This window comes from Theileria annulata, assembly GCF_000003225.4.
Source record: "Theileria annulata strain Ankara isolate clone C9 chromosome 1 map unlocalized, *** SEQUENCING IN PROGRESS ***".
Classification (NCBI taxonomy): Eukaryota; Apicomplexa; class Aconoidasida; order Piroplasmida; family Theileriidae; genus Theileria; species Theileria annulata.
This window is the reverse complement of record NW_001091930.1, coordinates 1-15378: the sequence shown is the minus strand read 5'-3', so window position 1 is coordinate 15378 and position 15378 is coordinate 1. Positions and strand designations below refer to the sequence as shown.

Genomic DNA, 15378 nt, shown 5'->3' with positions numbered 1-15378 from the left:
CAAATAAAGTGGAATATAAAACTATTTATGATCTCAACAACGATCAGCATGAATGTGAAAACGGCACCAAGTACGTACAATACCCATACATTAATCTTAATCTGAGTCGAAATTAATACAATTCCATAAATAAAATTTGACAAGAAGTTGACAACATATATCAGTGATTGTAAAAACATTGAAATGTAGAATGGATCCATGATTTCAAACGTGAACATGTTAGGAGTAATATCTTTGTTTTGGAAACGCCTGGCAGGACAATACAAAGGATTTTTTGAACAATCAGAATCAGGGGAACAACTATGTAGAACATTGTTACAAACATTCAAGAAGTTTGATCCATTAATATTATTATAGAAGTTGCGCCTATGAGATAAGCCATGTTGAAACACAGTAATTGCAATGGAATATTCCCATATAAGCCTTAATCGAAGAAGATAATAAGTGAAGTTCTCGATCAATAATCCATCTATAATTTGTAATCCTATTATAGCAAATAAAAACAAAAATATCTTAGCTAGAGTAAACGACTTAGTGTTTAATGTATCAAGTAGATGCTTGATAAGTAATGCAATGCTCATACTAAGTACATTAGTAACCACAATGCCAAGTAAACCAAATAATGTTCGTTTCCAAAATGTCAAGAACAATGCACGAAGGAGAACAGATCTAGGTGGTTTGGTATTTGGGTGTCCATATTGGCTAGTTTCATATGATTCCAGACTTAGTAGACCATCGCTAAGGTTCTTTGAAAAAATTGGTTGCCAATGTAGAATTTGGTCAGCAACAGGAAGTGGATGTAACTTATATGGCTCTACATATTGTTTGGAAAGAAGAAATGCCCATTTAGTTAACCAGTGAAAGAAAAGGAATTTCAAAACACTGGTGGAATCATAATACCTAAATTTTAAATAAAGAGACTTGTTTTTAAAATAGGTCTTGGAGTATGATTTACTTTCCCAGTAATGATGAGTTGAATCATTATCAATGGAGTAACATTTCGATCCAGTGAGCCCTTTATGAAAGTTGCCATATCGTGACATTCAAAGAGGATATAGAGATAATAGAATTAAACTGTTATGACCTTATATTTAGAATTATAAAACTGGTCTCTAAATGGTAATTAAGATTGAATTCTTAAACGTCTGATAATCGATGGAATGTCAAATTAAGGGTTTATGACAATTATTGGTAATGAGAAATACGATAAGTAAATATTAGTCTCATTCAAATAACAAGGTTTAGGAGTATTCTGAGATAATTGAAATCATTTTAACTCAGTAATTTTAAAATGTTAGTCCAATGTTGATAATAGGAAACTAAAGTTAGAACCCAGAAAAGTGGTAATGGTGTAGTCTTCCGCAAATATAACGTATTTATTAGTGAACTTTATGAAATTATAAAGAACACAAATCGTTATTATATGCTACAAAGTAAAGTGTCATCAGAGACCAGAATTAATTGTCAAATATAAGAATTTCTCATCAAATAGCCCCAAAGTATCAACCCCAATAATTATAGAGTGTAATAACAAGTTGACAAACAAAATAAAATATAATTTATACCAACAATCGAAGCCATAAATAATATTCTATATCTCCATGTTATTTTATTAATTTATGTCCCATTTATAAATTATTTTCCTAATCCATACTTCCCATACAACATGTGTAAAAAATCGATATCAAATAAATACCTAAACTGGTACCTTAATAATAGTCCCATCACCAGTCATAATTTAAACTATCTTAAAACCTTTAATCTAGCTATACATTTATCAATTATATCATACCATTATCATGGTTCTACCTAATCTAGGTAGAAATATATATACTAAATATATATTCAATTAATACAGTTATCATTAATGTTGATAAAAACCAACTCCTAATGACAATTTCGATAATTCTTAAATACCAATAATAGTTCATTGGTATTAAAAAATAACCCTTCGACATATAATCTCTGTCTAAAGGTAAATCATTAATTAAGTGAAAACATAAATGTATGTTTTTATACATTATTTGGAGAGATATAATAACGAAATTGATTGTGCTGTTATTAATTCATTGAACAAACACTGCCATTATTAAAGGAAAATAAAATTAAAAAAATAATTTTCGATGCTTATTATGATTAGTGACCATTACTGGGATTATGATCTATGGAAATATGTTAAATGCATGAATTTAACAAGAGTAGGATATTATGATTCAGAGGCTGAAGTTATTGGAGATCATGTAATTAATAATATTAAATGGTATTCATATAATGTTTTAAATATTAGTCCTGAGGATATGTCAAATTTCCTTATAGTTGAATATTTTTATAATGAAGAAATAGAAAAAATATACGCATACTCAAACACATTGTATGAATATCATGCTACCAGACATTGATATGATTATTTTTATGACTGGAAAATAGCAAAAAAACGAGTAGAAATAGTTAATAAAGAAATATTGGCTGAAAAGCGTTTAAGAGACCTGAAAAGATATTATAAATTAACAATAAACGTTAACGTATTTGATTTTGTATAATATAAAATATAACATGAATATTTGTTAAGTAATAAAGATTAAAATAATTTTTAATATAAATCACATAAAACAGTACACATTTAAAGATAAATAGAGATATGTAGTTATATCAATAATTATACTCAATCATAAATTATAAAGTATGATTCAAAGATAATTAACCATAAGTATTAAATAATATTCCCCATGAAAAGGATTCTTATGATGGAATACATTTTATAATATGATTAATTTACAAATATGCACTTTCCATATTTTATTTAATATAGATATTTAAATCATAAAATAATAAATTCCTACACATCTTAAATTCACTTTTTCGTAATCGAACTACACACTAAAATTTTATATTAATCCTTAATTTTTCATTCTAACCAACCATAGAATTTATGATTATATAGTAATTAATACGATAGAATTTATTGATTCTACTGCCCTGTAGGTTAAGACATCTGAAGCTGATAGAATAACTCTTATCTCAGTAATTATGAATACTAATATCATCTGATTTATATCATTTATATTGCCTAACATAATGCAACAATCTCAATGTTATACGCGAAAAACACAGGATATTCGACGAAACTATAGTAAATCCATATCAAATGTATTTACTATGTAATGAATATAATGGGATTTCAATCAAAGTCAAATTTTCTCAGATTTTGCACACATACGTAGTATGAAATTGATATATCAATACTCTAACTAAATCTAATCTGGTTTAACCCAGTATAACTGGTACTTGTTGGATCTATTAATTAAAATTAAACATGTGTAATACAGGAAATTTTTCATTCTAAAGAACTAACTAAATGAGGGATGTTGACAATGATAGAGCGTGAACAGTTTTTAATTAAATTGCAAATGTAAAATACTTAAAATCTAGTTAATAACTCTATTATCTATATAATTATTTAATCAAACTAGTGAAGGAACCTCCCCATGAACGAGCTAAAAATGGCCTATTGAAGCATAATATGGAACCGTGAAATTGAATAAAAAATGCTGAGAATTAAGAATGTGGATACGATTAATAATGGCCAAGTATGAGGCCATGGGAATGGGTAACCATAACATATTTCCTAGTTTTGAAGTTTGTGACTTCAAAACCAGAAATTAGCAATTTGGAACTCCATCCTTCTAGACTTAAAATTGTAACTCTTGATGAAGATGGAGTTCCCAGTTATGACAATACTAAGTTTACAGTAACAACTGATGGGATTTTGTACACATTTAGGCTTAATAGTGGAGTCAGCTGTACGGAAATAAAGTATGATGAGAGTACGTTGTGGAAAATGGAGGAAAATGATCATAAACATCCGAAATCAGTATTGTTCAGCATTTATAACAACACGATTACCCTAGAAATGAGCAATAATTCAAATTTAGTCTATAATTATGATCCAGTTCACAAAATATTCTATAGCGAGAGTGATCGATACGTTCCGTCCCTTAACTTTACGTCAAATCTGCCAGATAAAAAACAAAAAGAAACCAGAGCAGATGAAGTTTTTACGACGCCGACCCAGAGATTGAGCTCACCCCGAGCATATTGTCAAGAATCGAGCGGTTCTGACCTTGAAAACGCGACTCCAATTGTGATAGATATAACAAACATAGGAAGCGCGTACGAGTTTGACTACTTTAAAAGTGGTAAAAATTCTATTTTTTCAGCCAAACAAGGATTCTCATTTAAACTAGTAAAAAAGTCAAAAGATATCATATGGCAGTCGTCCAAAATGGGAGACTGTGCAAACAAAGTAAACGTCTTAGATACAGGAAAGAATTTAGTTGTTACAGTGTACTTATCCTACGAAAAAACGAGACAGTTTTATAAATATTGTAACCAGTGGGTTGAAAAGGGCCTGATAGTTATCGATATTAATAAAACAGAGAGCACGGGGAGTTTCCACTACTCTAAGTATAAAAATTATAATACGTACATTGCTAAGCATAATTTTTTCATCTCGTCAGTGAAGCAAGGAGGGTCATTTTTATCCCAAGATATTAGCATTTTCCATGCCAAAGACGAATCAGAATATCTCGATCGCGTAATGGTAAGCTCATGCGGTAAGATGACATTGTACTTTGCAAACGGCAACGTGAAGCACATGTACAAAAAAGGTTACAATCAGTGGTACGAAAGAAGGCCGGAAGTGAAACTTGACATCAATACTAAGAAAAGTGAATACGAGTTTGGGTATTCAGAGGATAACTACGTCGGTACGTACACTCCCCGACACAATTTCGATTTTAAAGAAGTAACGGACGGTAAAAACGTTGTATTCAGAACTACTGTCAATGAATATATAGAAAAGGTAGTCACCGACTGTCTCGGAACCCTTTCGAGAACTAAAAATCTTAGTATTTACTTTTCTAATGGAGATGTCAAATTCTTCCACAGGTCTGGTGACGAGTGGACCAGAAGGCCATCAGAAATTACGCTTAATATTAAGAAAAAAGAAGGAACGTTCGAGTACGATTGTTTTAACAAAAACAATATTTACGTTTTCGTGCCCAAACACAATTTCATCTTTAGAAGGATAGTACAAGGTGAAGGTAACCTTGTCGATATATGGGTCTCAACCGATCATGATTTCTGTAATAAGGTCGTACTAAGTTATGTTGAGAACGGTAAAAACCTGAGTATCCATTTAATTGATGGTAATTACAAGAGTTTCTACAAGGACAGTAGTGACAATTTGTGGGTGGAGTCCTCCAAAGTCGATTCCGTAATCCGTGAAAGAGTAGTGACCCTTGATATCGTTAACACTGAGAGTACCAATGAATATCATTTCTATTTTGATGGTAGAACAAATGCCGGTGTGTTCATGTCAAGAGAGGGATACCTTTTCAATAGAGTTAAGCAGAGCTCCACATTTTCAAACACAGTGATCTTGTGGGAAACCAACAATAGTTCAATTTTTTCAAACAGAGTTGTAGTTTTTGACGTTTACCAACAAGAGGTGGTTTTAGATATATATCTTGTCAATGGAAATAAGCTCCACTTTGATATAAAGTCTGATATAAACTTTTTCGGTAAAAAATCGTGGCTAGAGAGAAAGTCATATTTGCCTTTATCAGAACACCCCCAAAGTGTAACCGTTTTATTAATGGATCCAACAAATCCCAATAACATTGTTACAAATGATATAACTAAATATGTCGTCAGTGTGAATAAGTTAAATGACGTTAGACCTAATTTTCCTGATAAAGTATCCTACGATTATAGATTCAAAGATGATGCCAAATGTGTAGAGTTTAAAGTAGATAATAAAACGGTGTGGAAATACGACCCTGATACTCATGAATCATTCCCTATATCTGTATACGTTCACAAATTTATGAAACTAGCATTTGTCGAGTTCAATCTTCATTCTCTAGATATATATATGTATGTTGATGGTGAGTGGAAACTGGGTTATAATAATAAGATGAAAGGAATTAAGATCGATATCCAAGCCATGAAGAGTACCAATGAATATTATTTCTACATTGATGAGGAAACCAGCACAGGAATTTATGTTCCACTGAAGGGTTACTTCTTCAGGAAAATTATGCAAAGTGGTTCCTGGTATTCTCCAACAATAAAAATTTGGGAAACCTTTCACTACTATAAATATTCCAACGCCATTGTAGTTTACAATGTCGATAAACTCCGATCCACCATTGTTATTCATCATATTACCGGAGAGAAAAGTTATTTGTCTGTAGAAATGAATTACGATTTAATATCCGTGTTCGAAACAAAAACTTATAACTTACATGCACTCCAGTACCCTGAAAATATAAGTGTTTTGACAGAAAATAATGAAATGGACTACCTTGTTTACATGACCATATTGTATAAAACCGGTAACCCGAAGAGAGAAATCTATGAATATTTATTCAAAGGAGCTAAATGCCTTGAATTTAAAATTGATGATAAGTTGGTGTGGAAGTACTATAGCTCAGAGGACAGATTTCCCAAGTCAATTTATTATCATAAAGATGTGGAAATAGTTCTCGTAGAATTTAACAATCACTCCTTCAATATGTATAAGTATAGTGAAAACAGGTGGAAGATGAAATCTATGGTCTCTACATTTAGTGATAGAATTATAATTTCCACATTGGATGCCACTGGTAACATTGTTGAAAACGACACTAGCAAGTATAACGTGGATAAAAGTGACAAACACATTACTAGATTCATTTTCAGCGATGATGCTAGGTGTGTTGGATTGAATTATAGAAACCACACAATATGGCAATATGAAGGAGGAGACTATCCTAAAGTGTTTTATGTTCACAATTGTTTTACATCATTGATTATTGAATTTTCAAATGATTATTTCTTTTTCTACAGGTATTGTTTGTCAGAGAAAAGGTTGAAGTTTGAATTATTAAGGAATATAAGACAGGTCAACTATGAAAAAATTAGACTTATAACTGAGGGTAGTGATTACCAAGTTAAAAGGTATGATTTCGCCTATGAATTTCAGTTTAAGGAAGGTTGTCGTTGTTTAGAATTTTTATATGACGAAAAAACTCTGTGGAAATACGGTGCCGAAACTCCATTACTAATATATTTTATGTCCAACTTTGACGTTCTGGTCGCGTCTAGAAATGAAACTAGATATGTATTGAATTCTAAAATAAGATGGAAAATGCCAACTCCTTCAGAATTAGACATCAAACAACCATATAGTAATAAAAATTTTGACTATTTCTATGAGGGTGATGTAGGTACATATATGTCCAAACCTAATCATTCATCCAATATTGTTAAGTATGGTTCTGATATTCTCTGGGAAGCCAGCGACCCTACCTTGTTCGTTAACAAGGTAGTTGTTAATGGAGTCCAAACAAGTGTTAAGAATATTGACATATTCCTCAACAATAATGAGGTCGAACACTTCCACAAAGCGAAGGGGAAGTGGGTCTCGGAAACTAGCATTGTTCTTGATATTGATATTAATAGGGATAATGACCTATTTGAGTATAGATCCACCAGAAACTTCGGTCATTTCAATCCTAAACCAAATTTGACAATCGAGAAGATTGTAAAGAAAGACTTGGATATTTGGACTGCTGAACCCGAGGATCACGGACTCAAGGCAGTACTCATGGGTTCTGGTTGGAATGAGAAACATCTATCGATTCTGCTACAAAGTGGTAACTTCGTACTTCTAAGGAAGTCTGGTAAAGGTGAGCCATGGGAAGATATCACTAATGAAAAGAGTGATTTCTCTGGTATCAAGATGTACTCACTGGAAGAAGGTACATCCAACTATCATCTCCTGACTGAGAATGATTATGATCCAATAATATTCGAGTCTAGATATGGCTATGAGTTTAAAGATTCTGTCAAGTGTGTTAAGATCACATACAATGATACTCTACTGTGGTCACACACTGATGATCCTGAGTTTGGATACCTCAAGGGTCTATATCTGGATCTTCCTAAAGACCAGTTCAGTGTCACAAATCTTAAAGATCAGACAAAGCATCTTACCAAAGTTAAGATCGTCCTGGACATCCAGAAGACTCAGTCTACTTCTGAGTTTGACTACAGTTATAGGAATGGAGTCGTTACTTATACTACCAAGGCTGATTATGTATTCAGTAAGGTAATAATGAAAGATCTGGATATCTGGACTGCCAAACCAGATGATCATGGACTCAAGGTAGTATTGATGGGTTCCGGTAAGGATGAAGAAATACATTTAGCCGTACTACTACAGAGTGGTAATTTCGTACTTCTTAGGAAGTGTGGTAAGGGTGAGAATTGGACCGATATAACATCTGATAGACATGATGTTTCCAGACTTAAGTTCATTGGTGAGAATAAGGTTCTAACCTCGTCTGATTACACAGTTTCCTTCGTTGATTTCTCATATGAATTCACGTTTAAAGATTCTGTCAAGTGTACGAAGATCACATACAATAATAATCTACTTTGGTATCACACTGAAGATCCTAAGTTTGGATATCTGAAGGGTCTATATCTAGGTCTTGTATCAAACCGTTTCTTCGTTAAGAATCAGTCTGATGAAGTCAAGAAGATAGAAGAGAATGCTGGGGCTGAAACTGCAACAACAGCTGCAACAACACTAGTGTCTATTATTAAACCAGCTGAACCTTCAGTCACTACTGTTGCCCTTGATATCAGTAAGGCTCAGAGTACAAATATTTTCGATTATTCTACTATGGATGATTTTGGTACATATAAACCAAAAGATGGTTATGCAATAAATGTTGTAAAATATGGTTCTGATATTCTCTGGGAAGTTAGCGACCCTACCTTGTTCGTTAACAAGGTAGTTGTTAATGGAGTCCGTCTTCTATCTCTAAATGATGTAAAACTATATTTGGCTAATGGGGATGTTAAAAGAATAATTAAAGTGAATCGCAGATGGATAGATAAAGAAACTCCATTAGTTCTAAATATAAGTGCACAAGCAGATATCAATTTTTTCAATTATAACAATAACAGCGATCGAATAACATTTACGCCTAAACATGAACTATTTATTAATAGAGTAATGGCAAATGATCAGATTGTTTGGGAAACTAATAAAACTATTGAATATGCCACTAAGGTTACACTTAATGCTTCTGATTCTCGTCATAAGGTATTAACCATACAGATGGTTAGAGGCGATGAGGTCGTCTTTTATAATTATGGAAGTCACAACAAGTGGGCAAAAGAGGGATATGAAGATGATAATAAATCAGATAATCCAGAACCTTCTGGCACCGATGTTTTTTCTGAACAAAAAATGGTTACAGTAACATATCCTGAAATTCCCAATGTTCAACATTACCAAATAAACCAAATACCATCAAATGATAATTTGCACATTCAAGCAAAAGATAGGTTTGACAACTGGTACAATTACACTTCAACAAACTTAGCATTGAGAACAAACACTCCAAACACAACCCAAGTTGGGTCAGATTAACTTTTCCAAACTATTCTTTTATTATATTATTTAATACACCAATCACAGCAATACCAAAACGATACGTCTAGCAATAATTCTAATATGATTGTAAAATAATGTATACTAGCATCCAAATGGATATTCTAATGTAAATTATTTTTTAATTTGGACCAATCTTTAAATAAAAAGGTCGTAAAGTAATGGAAGTAACATCCTCAGGTATTCAATTTTAATTTTGAGGATAATTATTTATAATTTATGATTTAAAATATTTTTAACCTTAAAATCTACAATAATCTCTTATTTATTAGTATTATTTCCTTATTCAAATCAATAATCCTGATAAATATACTAAATAGAAGTTAATCAATATGGGAAAGTATTAACCAATAATTGTTAAGGGTAAATTTCATAAGTTATTTATCTCTTCTTTTAGTAGAAAATTGGAAAAACTTTATGGCAATCCGCAAAACATAAATATTTATATTTTTTATTCCCCACCCAAGATTCATAACAATTTTAATAACAAATATGATTAACCAATTTTATGAAAAATATTGTTTCTTTTGTCTTATTGTATTTCAATTTATATGTTTAATTAATTTACAAATATGTACTTTCTATGATTGATTTAATAATACTGACTATTCTACACATCTTAAATTCACTTGACACCTTAGGATCATATCAGCTTAAATGTCATTTTTAAAACTAGTAATAAATAATGAACTATAATCTTTTAAAAATTAAAGAACATATATATTTATTTATTAGACTGAAAATTAATAACACAATGCCATTAGGCATTATATATTACTGCATTAGGTTAGTTTGAATATTTATTGACCATCTCCTCTATGATGTTTGATATCGATTCATTTTTGGATACTTCTGAGGCCTTACATGTCTTTATAAGTTTACCATTATGCATTACCCAAACTGATGTACAAGATTTAAGGACTTTGGCATAATGTGCAGTAACAAAACATGTACAATGTTTGAAATATTTGTCCAATAACTCGTAAATGGGTATTCCAATATCTTGAACCTCAGATCCGTCTTCTGAAATGTTATCAGATGGAGGTTCATCAATGATTAACATCCTATAGAGATGTCTGTATAATACTAGTTTGGCAAACCAAAGTGTTCTGAGCTGAGTTACGGATAACATAGTACCTACTGAGCTAAGGTCATCTAATGTCATTGAACTTTCTTCAGAGAAAGGCTCCTTACCCTTGTTAAAGGATTCTGATTGGTCTTTGGTCTTCTTCAATTTTAGGGGTTTGGGCATAATTATAGTATCTAGTTTTCTTCCACCATGAAGGTTATTAACAAACTCAAGGAGACCACAATTATCCAGAGCTTCATTAATTTCATCATCTGTAAATAGTCTCCTTGGATCCAAGAACCTTCTAATAGTCCAACCCTTGAAAACAAATGGAAGCTGAGGAAGTACACCAATAACATGCCTAATGAGACTCTTGGGAATGTCTTGTAAATCTTTGCCATCCAGCAATACTTGACCAGATCTATGCCTTACGGTATTTTGTAGAACAGATAATAGAGTTGTCTTACCAGCTCCAGTTCTTCCAATGATACCAATAATATCTGACCTAGATGGTGATGCATTTATATTATTGAGGATAAGACCTTCCTCATTCATCTCAGATGTGGTATACACACAAAGATGCTTCAAAACTACACCACTATGTTCAGATGGAAGATATTTGCAAATATCAGTAATGTTAATTTTTGGATTGTAAAGCATCCTCTTTATTAAATTGGGTTTAGTCTCTTTGAATTCAAGTGCTCTTCTCTTAAGTAACATCTTTTTATTCACTTGGTCCTCAAGTTTGCTAGAATTAATAACTATATCCTCTTCATTAACATTACGGAACTTATCAAATACATACTTAGTGCCAGGTGGAATAAAGCACTGGAATCTTCGAAGTGAACATATAAAAACTTGTAACCTAGCGAAACAAAAGGAACAATTGTTGAATGATTTAATAACACTGCTACTCAGTGATAGACCTAATCCAAAGTAACCAACATTCATTTTGTAGTTTGTAAACTTATCAAATATGATTAGAGCTGTGAGGAATAGAGCTGTTGTAAGAGAGAATAACCAATTAAACAGAACTGAAGCCCAGCTTCCTAAAGATGTTGCCAAATACCAACATCTTGTTTTGTAATCATTTCTTTCGATAATATCGTTAATCAATTCCCAATCCTTTTTAAAACTTCTGTAAATGGGTGATCCCAGTATAGCATCCTCACAAGATGTGTTAATTTGTGACATAGTTTCTAGTGATCCCAGTTGAATGTTCTTAAATGACTTAATAATCTTAAATGCCACAAATTCAAAGGCCAATACCAATGATACAAAAATAAATGGAATTGATAGGGGAATTGTATAGAATAGTGTTCCAATGGAAATAGCAGTCTGAATGAATGACAAGAAAGTGGTGAAAATCATATCTCCAATATATTGATCAATAAAAATAATATCTGATGAAAAATAAGTTATAATTTGGTTAATCTGTTTCTTGATTTTGATTACTGATGAACTATTCTTAAACACTGAAGAAAGACAATATTCATGAATCTTTTTAGATGCCATTAGAGTTGAAAATGTGAAAAATAATATTGATATTAAGGAACCGCCTACAATAACTGAGACAATGATCAACATTACGTTCAGGGCAGAATCGCTGTGTGATCTAACTTCTGACATGTCAACTGAGACTCCATCTTCATAGTCAGCTGTTTTCTTGAACATATAATCTGTAAGATCAGTTGCGAGGATGAATTTGGAGTTGTCCATAACGCTTGATGCCAGCGAAAAGATTATGAACAAAACAAAGGCAAAACCAGCTGCTTTGAAATATACTAGGTATGGATTAAATTTATCATTGGCATAACATTCTTGGATGATAGATGTTAGTGAACGTCTGTACTTCGATTTCGTTACATAATTCCTCAATAAACTGGTGGTGGAACCCGAATAACATAATTTTAGTAAATCCTTAGTGAAGAAATTTAGCTTGTATGGAACTGATGGTGATGTGATATATTCAAAACCGTTCGGTGTTTTTTTGTCCCTAAAGAAATCAGACAAATAACAATAGAAATAAACGTATTTATTATCAATCTCGTATATGGGAATGTTGTGATATTCAGTTAATTTTGATGGTGAGACACATTTATTAAGCAATGTTATTGATGATGAAAGGATAACAGCTAAATCATCCTTAACAAGCAATCCAGTCTTAGAATTGAATAGGTTATGGAATACAGTTCTAGAAACATATGGATCTAATCCATGGAATTGTGAATCAAGGCACATCAAGAATGAACATTGGCTATTATAATCCTTGTTAACTTTACTAAATATGAGATAGGCATAAATGGCTCTAGCCATCTCCATCCTAACTCTCTGACCACAACTGAGTGAATGAGCATTATCTGAAACCACTCTGAAGTCACCTCTCTCCCAAGATAATATATCAGATTCAAGTTCAAGCCCCTTGATGACTGAGTTATATATATCCTGATCAAATATATGTCCAAATGTAATGTTTGATCTAATGGTTCCTTCTTTTAGCCATATATATTCAGAAGCATAAAATATAGGCATTGATGTATGGAGAGGAACTACAGCCATTGAACCACTGACTAGTGTCATTTCACCCAGTACAGACTTGATAAAGTTAGATTTACCACAACCTTGAGTACCTGTAATTATTGCAATTTCACCCCTCTTAAGCTGGAAATTAACATTCTTCAAATAAACCTCATTATTCTTATTAGCAAAATCCTTCCTGTTGTTGACCCATGAGAAAGAAGCATCCTTATACAAAACTACGACATCCTTGTCAATCTCTTTAGTTACATCTGGAAGTACGGATGACATATTTGTGGAGCCTGTGTGTTTGTTATCACTAATGTAAAAGTTAGGAGAACAATCGATAAGGAATTTTTTAACTCTGTTATATGATACATATGAAGTGGCTAATCTAAATAGTGCATAAGGTAACATGAACATTGAGTTGATAATCCTGAAAAATATGTAAAATGATGACAAGAAACCTCCAACGTCAACATCTTTAATAACTTCTGCATCTCTAACTGATTTTACAAAATAACTCATCAAGACAAAAAACGTCACATTGTTGCATATAACACACAAGGACTTATTGAACGCCGTTAAGAATATTCTAACCAAAATTAACATTAGTTCACTATTCCTAGTCTCAGTAATGGTGTTAATGGCAATATCATCATAAAGTAATTTGTTGATCAGAGGTAACTCAGATATAATTTCAATACATTCTGAAATCCTATAATCCTTTATAAGACAGACAAAGTGAAGCAAGTAAGTATTTATGATCTCAACAACGATCAGCAAGAATGTGAAAAATATTCCAACTAAGAACAGGACCCATACATTAATCTTAATCTGAGTCGAAATTAATACAGCTCCATAAATGAAGTTGGACAAAAAATTGACAATTGGTACTGCGGATTCTAAAAACATTGAGATGTAGAATGAATCATTATACTCAAACGTGAATATGTTAGGAGTAATATCTTTGTTTTGGAAACGCCTGGCAGGACAATACAAAGGATTTTTTGAACAATCAGAATCAGGGGAACAACTATGTAGGACATTGTTACAAACGTTCAAGAAGTTTGATCCATTAATATTATTATTGAAGTTGCGCCTATGAGATAAGCCATGTTGAAACACACCTACTGCTACTGAATATTCCCATATAAGCCTTAGTCTATTTAGATAAAAAGTGAAGTTCTCGATCAATAATCCATCTATAATTTGTAATCCTATTATAGAGAATAGAAACAAAAATATCTTAGCTAGAGTAAACGACTTAGTGTTTAATGTATCAAGTAGATGCTTGACAAGTAATGCAATGCTCATACTAAGTACATTAGTAACCACAATGCCAAGTAAACCAAATAATGTTCGTTTCCAAAATGTCAATAACAATGCACGAAGGAGAACAGATCTAGGTGGTTTGGTATTTGAGTCTCCATATTGGCTAGTTTCATATGATTCCAGACTTAGTAGACCATCGCTAAGGTTCTTTGAAAAAATTGGATACCAATGTAAAATTTGGTCAGCAACAGGAAGTGGATGTAACTTATATGGCTCTACATATTGTTTGGAAAGAAGAAATGCCCATTTAGCTACCCAGTGAAAGAAAAGGAATTTCAAAACACTGGTGGAGTCATAATACCTAAATTTTAAATAAAGAGACTTGTTTTTAAAATAGGTCTTGGAGTATGATTTACTTTCCCAGTAATGATGTTCAGAAACAGGTTTATCATGGTCATCTTGGAATCTCTCATTACATAATTCAGAAATATCTCTACGTCTTCCCATTCAAAGAGGATATAGAGATAATAGAATTAAACTGTTATGACCTTATATTTAGAATTATAAAACTGGTCTCTAAATGGTAATTAAGATTGAATTCTTAAACGTCTGATAATCGATGGAATGTCAAATTAAGGGTTTATGACAATTATTAGTAATGAGAAATACGATAAGTAAATATTAGTCTCATTCAAATAATAGGGTTTAGGAGTATTCTGAGATAATTGAAATCATTTTAACTCAGTAACTTTAAAATGTTAGTCCAATGTTGATAATAGGAAACTAAAGTTAGAACCCAGAAAAGTGGTAATGGTGTAGTCTTCCGCCAATACAACGTATGTATTAGTGAAATTTATGAAACTATAAAGAACACAAATAATTATTATATGCTACAAAGTAAAGTGTCATCAGAGACCAGAATTAATTGTCAAATATAAGAATTTCTCATCAAATAGCCCCAAAGTATCAACCCCAATAATTATAGAGTGTAATAACAAGTTGACAA

General features: G+C 32.0%; 3 protein-coding genes across 3 annotated transcripts, besides 12 other annotated features; 1 reads left to right on the top strand and 2 right to left on the bottom strand.

Moving 5' to 3' along the window:
* On the bottom strand, positions 1-1043 carry TA09765 (SfiI-subtelomeric fragment related protein family member, putative; the record flags this gene model as incomplete). The annotated part of the gene is made up of 1 exon (XM_949615.1): positions 1-1043. A coding segment is annotated over one exon (1043 nt), but the record flags the coding sequence as incomplete, so codon positions are not given.
* Positions 1044-3589: 2546 nt separating this feature from the next.
* Positions 3590-3649: a sequence feature (Signal peptide predicted for TA17355 by SignalP 2.0 HMM (Signal peptide probability 0.911, signal anchor probability 0.000) with cleavage site probability 0.889 between residues 20 and 21).
* Positions 3590-9490, top strand: TA17355 (SfiI-subtelomeric fragment related protein family member, putative; the record flags this gene model as incomplete). Its single annotated transcript, XM_949614.1, has 1 exon — positions 3590-9490. One exon carries the CDS (start codon positions 3590-3592, stop codon positions 9488-9490), a length of 5901 nt encoding a protein of 1966 aa, XP_954707.1.
* Positions 9491-10298: 808 nt separating this feature from the next.
* Positions 10299-14879, bottom strand: TA17350 ((subtelomeric) ABC-transporter protein family member, putative; the record flags this gene model as incomplete). Its single annotated transcript, XM_949613.1, has 1 exon — positions 10299-14879. One exon carries the CDS (start codon positions 14877-14879, stop codon positions 10299-10301), a length of 4581 nt encoding a protein of 1526 aa, XP_954706.1.
* Positions 11556-11624: a sequence feature (11 probable transmembrane helices predicted for TA17350 by TMHMM2.0 at aa 141-160, 175-197, 286-308, 323-345, 401-423, 443-465, 838-860, 901-923, 960-982, 997-1019 and 1086-1108).
* Positions 11823-11891: a sequence feature (11 probable transmembrane helices predicted for TA17350 by TMHMM2.0 at aa 141-160, 175-197, 286-308, 323-345, 401-423, 443-465, 838-860, 901-923, 960-982, 997-1019 and 1086-1108).
* Positions 11934-12002: a sequence feature (11 probable transmembrane helices predicted for TA17350 by TMHMM2.0 at aa 141-160, 175-197, 286-308, 323-345, 401-423, 443-465, 838-860, 901-923, 960-982, 997-1019 and 1086-1108).
* Positions 12111-12179: a sequence feature (11 probable transmembrane helices predicted for TA17350 by TMHMM2.0 at aa 141-160, 175-197, 286-308, 323-345, 401-423, 443-465, 838-860, 901-923, 960-982, 997-1019 and 1086-1108).
* Positions 12300-12368: a sequence feature (11 probable transmembrane helices predicted for TA17350 by TMHMM2.0 at aa 141-160, 175-197, 286-308, 323-345, 401-423, 443-465, 838-860, 901-923, 960-982, 997-1019 and 1086-1108).
* Positions 13485-13553: a sequence feature (11 probable transmembrane helices predicted for TA17350 by TMHMM2.0 at aa 141-160, 175-197, 286-308, 323-345, 401-423, 443-465, 838-860, 901-923, 960-982, 997-1019 and 1086-1108).
* Positions 13611-13679: a sequence feature (11 probable transmembrane helices predicted for TA17350 by TMHMM2.0 at aa 141-160, 175-197, 286-308, 323-345, 401-423, 443-465, 838-860, 901-923, 960-982, 997-1019 and 1086-1108).
* Positions 13845-13913: a sequence feature (11 probable transmembrane helices predicted for TA17350 by TMHMM2.0 at aa 141-160, 175-197, 286-308, 323-345, 401-423, 443-465, 838-860, 901-923, 960-982, 997-1019 and 1086-1108).
* Positions 13956-14024: a sequence feature (11 probable transmembrane helices predicted for TA17350 by TMHMM2.0 at aa 141-160, 175-197, 286-308, 323-345, 401-423, 443-465, 838-860, 901-923, 960-982, 997-1019 and 1086-1108).
* Positions 14289-14357: a sequence feature (11 probable transmembrane helices predicted for TA17350 by TMHMM2.0 at aa 141-160, 175-197, 286-308, 323-345, 401-423, 443-465, 838-860, 901-923, 960-982, 997-1019 and 1086-1108).
* Positions 14400-14459: a sequence feature (11 probable transmembrane helices predicted for TA17350 by TMHMM2.0 at aa 141-160, 175-197, 286-308, 323-345, 401-423, 443-465, 838-860, 901-923, 960-982, 997-1019 and 1086-1108).
* Positions 14880-15378: the final 499 nt, after the last annotated feature.